The sequence below is a fragment of the Eucalyptus grandis genome, chromosome 7, assembly GCF_016545825.1.
Source record: "Eucalyptus grandis isolate ANBG69807.140 chromosome 7, ASM1654582v1, whole genome shotgun sequence".
Classification (NCBI taxonomy): domain Eukaryota; kingdom Viridiplantae; phylum Streptophyta; class Magnoliopsida; order Myrtales; family Myrtaceae; genus Eucalyptus; species Eucalyptus grandis.
Window position 1 is genome coordinate 30,620,832 of NC_052618.1, and position 13,281 is coordinate 30,634,112.

Genomic DNA, 13,281 nt, shown 5'->3' on the forward strand with positions numbered 1-13,281 from the left:
TGGCGATATCAATCAAAACCATAGTCATGTCTTAATTATTTCATTTCTTATGTACTTTGTCAAATGGCTAGGAAGGAGACAATATTCTCATGTAACGGTTAGTGACAATTATTTGGGTTTCTCATCTTACATATAAAGAGTTCCAAAAGAAAGTATCTATCGAAGATTTAGATTTCCTAGAACAATATACTTGAGGTGAAACATTTTTCCAAATTGAAGCACTTGACTTATGAAAACCCAAACTGCTGTATGGCAGCAAAATCTATAGGAAGCTTTATTCTTGGCGTAATGAAGTGTCACAATATTTTTTTTATATATGTTGAAATGATGGAAAATAAATAATATCTTTTATGTATCCCCTAGTTTGTCAACTTTCTTGGAAATGATATAAAGAAAAATCTCTTTGTTGACAAGAGAAAAACTAGGGGCCTCAGCGGGAAGAGGATCGTATCATGAGAGAAGCAAGGAGATCAACCTCTTTCTTTCAAATATAAATATATAGAAGATGGATTTTGGCAATGAGTTGGACTCAAATGCACTGGAGCACCGATGTGTACCATGCACCTGAATTTACATATAGTAATGTCCATCTTTTACCAAGAACAAGCCATTTATAGATATTATCAGGAGGTTTGTGCAGATCCAGTAGAGTCCCTTAAAATGCGTCCCAAGCAGAAATATCAAAAGTACCGCCTTGTCCCGAACCATTGCAAGGAAAACTATAACCGAAATCGATCGGACATTCTTAACGAGATTCATGCCAACAAGTAGATTGGCTAGATAATTTTTTTGGATTTATGTTCAAGGGTTAGCTTGGTTTAAGAGAAGTATAAAAGGAGGTCTTGAAGCTAAAAGGAAAAACGCAACAAAAGAATCGAAACTTATAATTCAAAAGTCTAAAGAGTGTTTTGTGGTCAAATACATTTGTCTTTATGAGTATCATTGTATAATTATTTAGAAATTGAGAGTGCATGAGAAGTTATACACATGGACTTGAATGTTTAGAGCTCAGATTTTGTAACCTCTGATTAGTTCTTCATAGTGGAATCCAACCAATAAGCTATAGTATGGAAGAGTGAATGTAGGCTTATCATAAGCCAAACCACTATAATTGTTATGTGCAATTTTCTCCATTCTTTAATCTCTCATTTATTCTGTTTATTCACATAGCAAAGTCTGATTATTGTGTAGTTTTTCATCAGACATTACAGAAAATCTAATCACTGCAAAGTTTTTCATTAGATTTTGATCTTTCATGATATTGAACTTGGTTGTTTTAAACTCCGCTTTAATTGTTTATAATCACTTATGCACCCCTTTTTAGGTGATAGTGTTAGCTCTAATAGAAGAAACTCGAAAGAAATTGGGCTTGTAAAAAGTACACCTCCATTATTGTCCTCCATTTCATTTTTTCTAAAGCCATCAACTTTATTGACTATAAATTGAAAGCCGCAACTGCTATGAAGTTGTCGTTCATAAGTTTCAATTAAATCGCGAGTCATGCGATACAAACGTCCAAAATGATGTCTCTCGCTAAAGAAAGTGGCATCGGACTTTGGGCATTCAAATCAAGAATTTCAATGTTTTTTTTTTTTTTTTTTTTGTAAGGAAGAATTTCATTGTTTATTTCTCATAATAGACATTCTTTTATCCTTTTCTCATGTAACGCCTTGATTCTTCTTCTGTAAATTTCTAAAGGAGGATGACATGGTGGAGAAGCTTTTCGCATTAAGAATGTAATAAAAGCTCATATTAATGAATGTAATGTTATCATTACTGAATTGTCCAATACAAAAGAATGGCAGAAATTTGACGAAGAATGAGGCACTCGAAATAAACACATCTAAACTTTTTTGTAGGCATGCCTTCAACGACAATTCTCCTCCAGCCAATCACTACACACTCCCAAAGGCATTGTCTATACCACATATTGACTGCCTTTCGCTATTGAAGAAATAGGTCCAAAAACTAATTGTCCGATAACATCAATTTCTACATGCTTAAAACCTTTCGGATTTATTGAAGCTGTATGCAGCATGCGTGATTAATTAAAAGGTAAAAACATGATTTCAAAGAATGGCATGTTGGCATCTTTTGGGGATCTTGTAATATGGTACCGCATGACCTTCCGATTTACTAAAAAGCAAGCATTAACGTCTTTTATGTATTCCAATCGTTTGAGGCAATGGCTTGAAAGCAGAAGATGTACATGTTCATAGCATTTTCAAAAGGTGTTGCTGAGTTGTAGAAAGTTGTGCATCAAAGATGACCATAGTTATGATCCGATTGCCATATCTTTGGAAGGATTATTGTTTTATACATAATTTGTGAAATGTTGGGTTTGTAAAAACAGTCATGAATGCATTATGTGTATTTTGAATGCTATTTTTGAAACGACGTTTTGTTCAAATTTGATCAAAGTGTCCTTTACTCATTACCCCCGGTGTCTCCTTAACAATCTTGTGAATGGAGCTAACTGAATGCACGTGAATGGAGTGATTTGCGCGCATAAATCGGTATTAATTGAGTCGAATGATTGAGATACTAGTGTTATAAATGAGATAAAATAAATGTGGACAAGTCATCCTCTCGAAGACTTCGTACAGTGCTCCAATTTAGTCAACAAGTCAAAGCAACTAATAACGCCACGAAAAACAAATATAAATAAAACAAACCAAAATATAAATAATTGCGGCTAGGCTCTATCTGATCTTCACTACTTCTACTACAACGGTTCAAAATCTGAAGAATAATGTTCATAATGATTTTCAATTTCTCAACAAAAACTTATTTAAGAGATGAAATATGAAAATGATTTATGTTAAATCATGCTAACAAAAAAATGTATCTTTAACAAATGTCATGAAAATCTATGTCAAATCATGCAAAACAGACATACTTAATATGTCAAGATTGTTGTTGCAAATTTATGATTTTCTTGATATATCGCATTCAAAACTAAATAAATAAAATATATTTGACCATAAAATCATGGAAAATGAAGGAGTCAAAGTGAAACACACGGGCTAGCACAATTTAACGGAGAAAATGGCAATAAAAGAACATCACTATGCATTGTCAAAGGGACATTAGAAGAAACGGGTCGTGTAGATTGCATTGAATATCGTACTCATGATCAGAGTTAATGTTAAGCAGGCGATGGGACAAATTCTATCACTAACCACAAGTTTAAGGTTATAAATATTTATCGATATCTTAAGAAAATAAAAGATACTTGTTCATGCATTTGTTCATGAATGCCTAATGCTGGTCATATTGAATATCTTTTACTTTGGTTTCACTTTTCTTCAAACCATATTCCCTTTTGAAAAAAGAAAAAAGAAAAAAGAAAAAGCAATTGAATAAAAGCACAAAACAAGAAAATGAATCGGACACTAGATTTATGTGATTCAATTATGTGGTTTACGTCTACAAGGATAGTAGCACAAGATTCCATTATAGATAAAATATATATATAATATATATATATGTATATAATGAAAGTTATAATCACACTCGAGTTATTTAAATACTCTCGGTGGTTTCTAGTTTCTAATTATATTCAATAACTATACAATGTTTAGTTTTTAAAATTTCTCTCAAAATAATTTTTTCAATCTCTTAAAGAAATGATACAAATCTCAACAAAAGATTTAATTGGCTTCAGAAAAGAAATATTTGGTGTGATCAAGAGGAACTTTCAGCACGCTTTTCAATATGCTCTGTGCAGCCTTCGGAGCTCTCTGTGACATTAAAAGCTCTTCCTCTTGGTATCTAAAGGGAAATTCAGCAGAACCAAATAGAGAAGAAAGGAAACAACGAGTGGCCAACATGACTTTCGTCACTTTCTTCGACTTCTTCCCTTTCGGCCCATTATTTGCAATGGCCATCATTGATCTCGTTTTCCCTTTCTTCAGGTGAGCAAAGCCATCTCTTATGGTCAAGACCATCATGGTTTCTTTTTCTTTCTTTCGTGCTCACAGCAACACCAGGATGGCATCATGGCCATCACTGCATTTCCTCTCACCAATTTTGAATAGTGGTGGAGCATGCATAAATCTCATCTGGTCCCATTTTATCCAACAATTTCAAATTCGAAATATATTCTAATATATTATATAATTTGATTTCGTTTAACGTCCAAAGCACACTAACTGCACCATGCTCACATTCTAATAGTCATCAGTAGAAAATAAATGATCATTTGCTTTTTAATATAATGGCACATTTTATGAGAATATTTGAGTTGTTAAATGACCTATACTTAAAGGAAGTCTTTAAGGCAAAGAGATCAAAACAAATATTTCATAGTAAGTAGTCCGTATATGCTTAGGTAGAGCATTTGTTGTAGAGGATGCAGCAAATCCAATCTCTATAGTAAGAAGGAGATATTTCTAACTATCTACAGTCCCAAGTATTAGAATAAGAGGCGATCCTTTAGGAATAATTTGTTTCTCTATATAAATAAATTGTTATTTTACAATTCTAGATTGGGATTTTAAATATGCCTAACTATAGATATAAAGAATTAAATATTTTTAATCCAAAAGTTCAAAAACACAAAGGAGAAACTGGAAAGAAAGTGGGCGTATAAAAAGGGGCACCTCCATAATTGTCCTCCGCCTTATTTTTCTTTTTTAAAGCCATCAACTTTATTGATTGCAAACTGGAAATTGCACCTGCTACGAAGTTTTTTTTTTTTTTTTTGGTCAGAAAAAACGATCTATTAAGGCGTTATAAAATTACAACCGCTTGCAACAGCATCCGCATATACAAGATCTAGAAGGAAAAAAGGAGGAAAGATATTCCAATTACGGGCTTGATCGAAGCGGCCATGGGCCTTTGCGGCCCAGTCCGCCACCGTGTTGGCCTCCCTCCTGCAGTAACTAAGTCGCAAATTAGGGTACGAAAGAAGCAGCTTCTTGACCTCTTCGAAGAGTGGTCTGTCCTGCCATGAGGGCGGTTTGTTCTGGTTCAAGATATCCAGCATGATCCAGCAATCCGATTCAATTTCCAGGCGAGCTGTATGGAATCCCGTCTTCAGCAGATAACGAAGGGTGAAAGTGAGCGCTTGCACTTCAGATTGAAGCGCCGAGGTCGCTGGAAATTCTGCAGAATAAACAGCGGTAAGTCTTCCCTGGTAATCCCTACTGATGCACGCCATTGATCCCTTGTGACTTCCCTGTTGGTAAGCCCCATCTATATTACATTTTAGGGTGCCACGATCAGGGGGTCGCCATAGAAATTCAGAGTGCAGGGCAGTGGATTGTTGTTTCCTCCACCTGGGGTTGGATCAGTCATAGTTGCAAGTTTGTGCTCGAGCGTCAGAAACAGCAAGTTGGGGCGTCGGCTGCTGGTGCCTGAAAACGAAATTATTCCGGCCTCGCCAAATCTGCCATAAGACATGCGCGATGAGCTCTATCCCAGGTACTGAACGCTGACTCCTGACTTGATTGGTGATCCAAACTGCAATGCTGTGAACTGGTGTTGTGATATTGAGTGCAATTAAATCAGCATGCTGCCATACCTCCTTTGTCCATGAACAAGAGGAAAACATGTGCTCAATGGTTTCTTGGGTTTGCTGATCGCATAGGTCACAGATAGGGTCCGAAGTAATGTGGCGTCTAAACATATTGGATTCATGTGCTACGAAGTTGCCTGTACGCGTTTTGGACGGCAAATTGGATTGGATTCAAATATGTGAAATGTCATATGGCAAACTCAAAGACCAAGTGAGAGGGCTGACCTTGCTAAGTTCGAAGTGAACTCCTATGGTGAACTCAGAGACAGGAACAAGCACCAGCAATCCATCAGGAGGTGAGTACCAAGTCTTCTTGAATTTTAGAGGGCCTGATACTCGTCGTACATTCACCGATATCCTCCACCAAGCCTTGGTAAATGCCGGGATTAGTGTTTTCATCGATGATGAAGGCTTCGACCAGGTGAAAGAATTAGTGGCAACCTTCTACAAGCGATTAGCAATTGCAAGCTCTACATACCCATCTTCTCCAAAGGTTATGCTTCAAGTCACTGGTGCCTCGACGAGCTTGCGAAGATGGTGGAGAACACCTCTAAATATAAAGAAGATGGGAAAGAGAAGGTCATATTGCCCATCTTCTATGACGTGAAACCCGATGACGTGAAGTTGAAAACCCCGTTGTACAAAGATGCCATATTGAATTTGGCACAAGAGATGGAGGATCGGAAGAATAAGTTCAGCTCTGCGGTTATAAAGACATGGCAGCAAGCTCTCAAAGAAGTTGGTTGCACCAAGGGATGGGAGTTGGAAAATATTCTGGGTAACAATCTAACCATTACTCTGAAAATTATTTTGTACAATCAGGCCATTTTATATTTAAGTAAATCTTCTATTATAGTAATTCATTAGATGTTTATATTTTGATTCTTCTACCCTTTTTGGCCAAAAATTCTGATTCTTCCACTTGATACAAAGATCAAACATTTCTCTTCTATATGCTAAACTTGATCAAGTTCCCACCTGGTTGGTTAGTAGATGGCTGGTCAACATGCAAATTTGTCACCTTTTCTTGTTGGCAGCTATGGGGAACTTATCCAGGCGGTTGTTCACGAGGTTGTGGTCAGGCTCGAGACAAGACAGAGACATGTAACTCAAACATTTAGTTGGAATGGAGCATCAAATAGCAGCCATAAAAGATTTATTAGATATTGATTCTAATGATGTGCGGTTCATTGGAATTACGGGATGGGCGGCATTGGTAAAACAACACTCACCAAGATTATCTTCAACCAACTACTTCCTCACTTTGGGAGAAACTGCAGCTTTCTTGATGATGTGAGGGAAATGGCAAAAACCAAGGGCTTAGTTGAGCTACAAAAAAAATTATTGTCCGATGTCTCTTATTTTGGAGTGGCTCCTTACATTTCTAACATTGATCATGGGATCAATATTATTGAAGAAACAATTTGCAACAAGAAGATGCTAATTGTATTGGATGATGTTGATGATGCCAAGCAGATCCAAAACCTAATTGGAAAGAAATCTTTGCATCCTGGTATTAGAGTACTTGTTACTACTAGGGACAACAGCGTTTTGAATATTAGGGGAATTAAATATGGATTCAAGGATTATGAAATGGTGGGGTTGATTGATAAAGACGCACTCAAACTTTTTTGTAGGCATGCATTCGACGACAACTCTCCTCTAGCCAATTACTATACTCTTTCAAAAAGCATTGTCTCTACTACAGATGGACTACCCTTAGCTCTTGAAGCAATAGGTTCAATGCTTTTTAATTTTAAAGAGAATGGAATATGGGAAGAGACACTAGAGAAGCTAAGGGAAACACCTCATCAAGATGTCTTGGGAAAGCTAAAGATTAGCTATGATGCCTTAAATCGGGAGCAACAACAGATATTTCTTGATGTTGCATGCATTTTCATTGGTAAGAATAAGACAAATCCAATGTACGTGTGGAAGATTGTAAGTTTTGCCCACAGCTTGCCATCCAAGTCCTTAGTCGGAGGTGCATGATAAAGGTTTTAGACGATAAATTTCGGATGCACGATCAATTTAGAGATCTTGGAAAGGCAATTGCCAAAAACGAGCGTACCAGATTGTGGGAAGAAGACGACATCATTCATGAATTAAGATCAACGGAGGTAAAGTATGGCCTAAATTGAATAGAAAATTGCTTATACCCTCTTCTTAATTCAAGATTCACTTTTTGATTTGAGAGCTACTCTTTTGTTTCATTTTCTCTTCTCTTCTACGAATTGGCAGATCAAAGAAAGCGTTCAAGCACTCAATTTGCCATGGAATTGTCGTCATTATGGTATGACTGTCACTTCAGAGCAAATTAAACGGTTTCCATGTATGTGGTTTCTTTGGTTGCCTAATGTAGGCTACCGAGGTGACTTTACGGGTTGTCTTTCTGAGTTGAAATGGATCCATTTGCAATACCCTTATGGTCATCAATGTCGTAATGAACATTTGGAGGCAACCAATTTGTTGCATCTAGAAAACCTGGTTGTGGCGAATCTTTCTGGGATTGAAATCACAAAAGATGTGTTTGATAACCTAATCAAGGTATGCCAGTTTCCCTCTTAGTCTAATTTTCTCATTCAATGAAGGACAGAATTTGACGGGTTTATTATCTAATTTTCTCATTGGTAGCTTAAATCCATATTTATTTCTTGTCTGTCCTACTGTTTATTGACTTTTGTAGGGGGCAAGGAAATTGAAGGTTCTCACTATTCGGTTTAATACTTTGATAAGTGAGACACCAACCTTTCCCGAGTACTCAAATTTAAAGAAGTTGACTATTAGTCTATTTTATTCTTTAACGGAAATTGATTGTTCTATTGGGAAATTGAGGTGGCTGACTGACTTGAGTTTTGAGTATTGTTATTCAATTGAAAAATTACCTGAACAAATTGGAGAGTTACAAAATTTGCAGTGCCTCTGTCTTAAGTATTGTTGGAGCTTGATTGAACTCTCCGACTCAATTTCGAAAATAAAGTCGTTAACGGAGCTGGATGTATCATACACAAAAATTATGATATTACCGGATACCATTGGTGAACAACCAAACTTGTCATCTGTTGACGTAACATACACCCCAATTGCGGAAGTGCCCAATACAATGAGCAAGTTTCGTCAACTCCAAACACTGGACTTGGATCGTTGTCATAAGATACAAGAGTTGCCAAAGCTCCCAATAAGTTTGACCACTTTACGACTGAGTTCTTTTTCCCTGCAAACTGTCCCTAACCTCTCATACCTTACTAATCTAGTTCAACTGCTCCTATCTGGCGGCTATCAACATAGACACCCATCAAATGAATTCCAAACTGGCGACTTCGGGTGGATTGGGAGTTTAACCAAATTGAGCAACCTGCACATCTGCTTTATAAATGTCTGTGCGCCAACTATAGAGTTGGGTTCCCTTTCTCTGCTGAAAGAACTTACTATATGGAATAGACTTGCCAGCTTTCAAGCAACTTCCGTCAAACTTGATAGTTTTAGTGCTCAAAGAATTTCGAGGGAAACAAGTACACCTCGATGGGCTTCCTCCATCGGAAAAGAAGACTCCATCCCTTCCAACAAGTTCGGGAAAATCGAAAGAAAACGAGGTGTCCAAGCAACTTGATGTTCAATTTCTCGATGTCTTAGAATCGTCAGAAAGATCACGTATTCAGGATTGCAGATCTTCCGAGAGTTTGGTTTGTCAGCCGGAGGAGCCGGGGTGCAATGGACTACAAACTCCCGAGTTGATTGATCATTGGAGGGGAGCGATACTTTTCCCAAGCTCCCAAAAGATGCTTGTAAAATTTCTTCTATCAGGGTTCCCTGAGGTGCGGGATATTCAATTTGTTACTGCGTTCGAATCGTTGGAAGAATTTTATGTTAAAGAGTGCTTTTCGCTAAAAAACTTAGGCGGTTTGTCAAACTCGAAGAACTTGAAGAAGTTAGAGATTCACCAGTGCCCGAGCCTACAGGTTGTTGAGGGCATTGACAAACTAGAGTTTATGCGTGACTTGCAAATTTGGGGGTGCAGATCAGTGGGACGGATTCTTGATCCATTGAGCTCCAAAATACCAGATAATTGCTTGATACTCATAACAGGTAGCGGCGAGTTACCCGACTGTCGTAAGACTCCCTGCTCTTGGACGTATGATACTTGGAAGTCTTATAGAGAGAAGATTCTGAATGGAGCGAAGCAAGCGTGGAGCTCTGAAACTAAAACAGCGGACTCTGAAACAGAAACAAGGAATTCTCTGCAGAAAACGGTGCGCCTTCTTTCTATTCATAGATCACCGTTGTTTCTTCTGCTTTGCTTGCTTTCTATTTCTGCTTTATTCTAGTGAAGAGAGACAGTGAACTGATTCTAAAACGCACAACAAAGGAAAATCTTATTAAAATTCCCCGTCTTACTGGGAATCTACATATGTTGTGTGTGTCCACTTTGGTGGCGACGTTGGGTATCTTACATCCCTCACCATCCATAACAAAAGGGCCTTTCTTAAGAGAAATTTAGGCGCAAGAGACCTCAACTCACTTTATTATTTCTTTCTGCAGAATCAGGAAAATAAAGAGAAGAAAAGGAAGGGAGAGACAGAGTCGGCAAAACAACAAGGAAGAAGAAAGAGGAGAAAACTTCAAAAAAAAGCTTGGGTGCGTTTGTTTCACCCTATTATTTTCCTGTGCAGAACCAGGAAAATGAACAGAAGAAAAGAGAGAGCAAGACAGTCGGCAAAAGAACAGGAAAAAAGAAAGAGGGAAAAAGTGTCTGAAGTGGATTTTAGGACCGAGGTGGTAAGTCGGTCTCAAATTGCTAATCGAATTGGGATTAGAGTTCTTCCTTTCTCCCGTTACTCAAGCAAATCGCTGTCGCTCGCTCCACAGTGACTCCACGCCCAATCCTCGCTCGCTCCTTGCAAGCTTAAGTCTGTCGTTCGCAGTCGTCTCTCTTTTCCCAGGTTCCGTCGTCAGTGAGCTTGAAGCTCGCATGTCCGTGAGCTTCAAGTCCTTCTCCAATGCCACTTTTCACTCGCGCACATTTTCTTCTTCTGTGCCTCACAACCGGAGGAATTTAGTGCATTCATTAACTTCATAAGTGGCGGGAGTCAGGGGCTTGAACCAAGCTCTGGATCACTAGCTAATCGCTAAATAACATGTAAGAATGGTGTGTTTTTTTTTTGGTTTGGTCATAGTGGCAGTTGGTGTTTAGTTGAAGGTAATCTTGTGATTTATCTTTGCGTAGTTAAGCATGAGCTCGAGCTTCATATGGTAATTTTGTATAAGGGTCTGCTTTCTTGCATTTATTTGACTATTTGAATGCCTAGTCTAGTTATGTTGCCATGCTTTTGTGGACTGCTTGATTGAGTGTAATCATGTGCAGAGGATGTTGTGCATCTTCTCCTGAAGAGTTTATCTGTTAAGTATATTCTAAGGTTTGAATAATGATCATCTTAATGAGTATCCATTGTCTCTTTATTACCTGTGAGGGGCTTTAATGATCGAAAATGAAGCAAACAGTGCTTCTCTTCTTGGTTCATCATGCAGAATTAAAATGGGATATCCATTTTTTTCTTTTCAAATTTTGGGTAGTTGTGGTTTCCATTGGTTTGAGGTCTGCTGCATATGGTTGGGCATTCCGCATGTCAAATTTGCTATGTGGCCGACTAGACAATTGGCTAGACAAAATACACACGGCTTTCTCATCTATTGAAGCAGGAACACCAAATCTTGTCACTTCAGGATCCACGTTCCAGTTCTCCGTTTTGCAAATATCTTCTTATTTGAATTGAAAGAAGAGAGAAAAGTGAGTAACTTGTGGCAAGGTGCTTGGTGAGGCTCTTGTGCTTCTTAATTTAGTTGTTTGGTGCTTCATTGTTTTATGCCTAATTCTCTACTGGAAATCATCAATTCCTTCCTACTTTCACACGTTTAAGATGAGTCCTAAGGAATGTCTTAAAACTGTGGCGACTCGATTTTATCCTTTGGATGTGCTCATTGGAGCACAATTAGAAGACCCCGCGTATTTAAGCAAATACATGACTTACTATGCACCAATCAGAAAATAGAAACCAGCTAAAGAGCTCTGCATGAGGTTATGACATACTTGCTAGATTTGGTTGGGTTGATAGATTTGCTCTATATTAATCAAGGGTAGGACGGTGGACTGGAGAAACTTTCGTTATTGCTTAGCTAGGAGAGGAAAGAACTGCAATTGAGGCCCTTCGTGGCTGCTTATGATAATGCATTTTTCGATTGTTGCTCATTGCGGGTTTCACGCGTTTGAAGTGTGTTTACTTGCTCAGTTAGCAAAGCATTCTAGGATTTAAGCGGTTCTGTTAATCTCCTAATTACTACTTTACTAAGTCCGGAGGTTTTTCAGATTGGAATACTTGCAATCAATTGTGGACCTGCTGTGTCCCCGAATATAGACTTCTAGAACTGCACATTGTAGGATCCTGGGAATTGGAAAGAAAAGTTATTCAAAACTGATGATTTATGAAATTCAATAAGTATGCCTTGAGGTCGAGTTTACATTCTCAAAATATATCGCCAAGATTATACTGTATTCAATTTATATGAGACTATAGTCTTACCGATCCAAAGGAGATCATTGTCTTGTGAAGATCGTAGCTTAATAATATTTTAGGCAACTCTGAAGTTTCTTTACCTTTTGCGATAGTACAGTGAGATCTGGAATCTTTTGGTTGGCATTTTGGTGACAAATAGTTCCTTGTAGATATAGATAGAGCAGATGGTTTTCTCCAACTGTTAACTACTACCAGCTAGATTAGTAAACAGAGCAAGGACATTAGTGCATTGTCTTAGGATATCTTATATAGACATCAGTGGTGCACACAGTGGTTAACCATCAAGATGGAAGCAAAGGCTGTTTGCGATGGTATCATTTCAAGTGAGACCCTGCACCGGGATTGCAACCAAACCCGCCATCCAGAGTTTTGCAACTCACTATATATCTGACACAGCATTCTCCACATTTATCGAATCCAACCGTTTTAGTATCGCAAGACAGCATATAGCACAATAAGAGAACCTTCGAAGGGAGAAAAGGATTGAAGGGATGTCAATAATTTAAGAAACATCCTCAAGAAGAACAAAAATTATAATTGATCCAAGATGAGGACAAGACACCGAGTATAAACTTCTCCCCATGTATCCATCTTCGTTTCGCACTGCTCTGATGCCTGAATCATGGTTCAGGCACAACAATGTAGAACATTTCACACCAGGGATTATCCGACAGTAGCAACTTCAATCTCCATATAGAGAGCCCCCTTCATCAATGTCTGGCTAGCCTAAGGTAAGTTTGCCACTCGTGATGTTGAAAACTTAAAAACATAAAACAACACCAAGGAACTTGCATGGATCGTAAGAGTTTGCAAATCTAAGACCCTTTATTCCGAAGGATACAATCTGTCACCTTATTGATGTCGAGAAAATCTAACTTGTCAAAAAGGTCCAAAGCTTGCATGGCAATGAGTGTATACAGCAGATACAGAAAACGTCTAATGTTTCCACCAAATCCGCCAGCACAAGCAGCCCTAAGTGACTTTCACATTTTGTTCTTTAGAGTGAAGTTTCAGAAAATAAATAAATAAAGCAACACTAATCACTTCTAAGACGCGGTCATTATTGTAACGGATGGAATTGTTAATCCCAAGCTAAAATCTTAATCATATTGTCAAATATTAAATATTTGATTGAATGTGGAGTGTAGGTTCTGTTAGCCGCATGTTTTGAGTGGGTAATCGCAAAAAAGA

General features: G+C 38.0%; 1 protein-coding gene and 1 long non-coding RNA gene across 2 annotated transcripts; both read left to right on the top strand.

Annotated features, from left to right (window-relative positions):
* Positions 1-4,914: 4,914 nt before the first annotated feature.
* LOC104440837 lies at positions 4,915-6,134 on the top strand. Its single transcript, XR_005552673.1, has 3 exons — positions 4,915-5,126; positions 5,216-5,427; positions 5,594-6,134. It is a non-coding gene; the product is annotated as an uncharacterized LOC104440837 (long non-coding RNA).
* Positions 6,135-6,387: 253 nt separating this feature from the next.
* LOC104455317 (disease resistance protein RUN1-like) lies at positions 6,388-7,839 on the top strand. Its single transcript, XM_039316366.1, has 2 exons — positions 6,388-7,641; positions 7,763-7,839. The coding sequence occupies exon 1, from the start codon at positions 6,725-6,727 to the stop codon at positions 7,511-7,513; it is 789 nt and encodes a 262-aa protein (XP_039172300.1). The 5' UTR covers positions 6,388-6,724; the 3' UTR covers positions 7,514-7,641; positions 7,763-7,839.
* The last annotated feature ends 5,442 nt before the right edge of the window (positions 7,840-13,281 follow it).

Bases quoted from the DNA above. Each gene is read 5' to 3' on its own strand.
- LOC104455317 (XM_039316366.1), top strand. From the start codon at position 6,725: ATGGGCGGCATTGGTAAAACAACACTCACCAAGATTATCTTCAACCAA.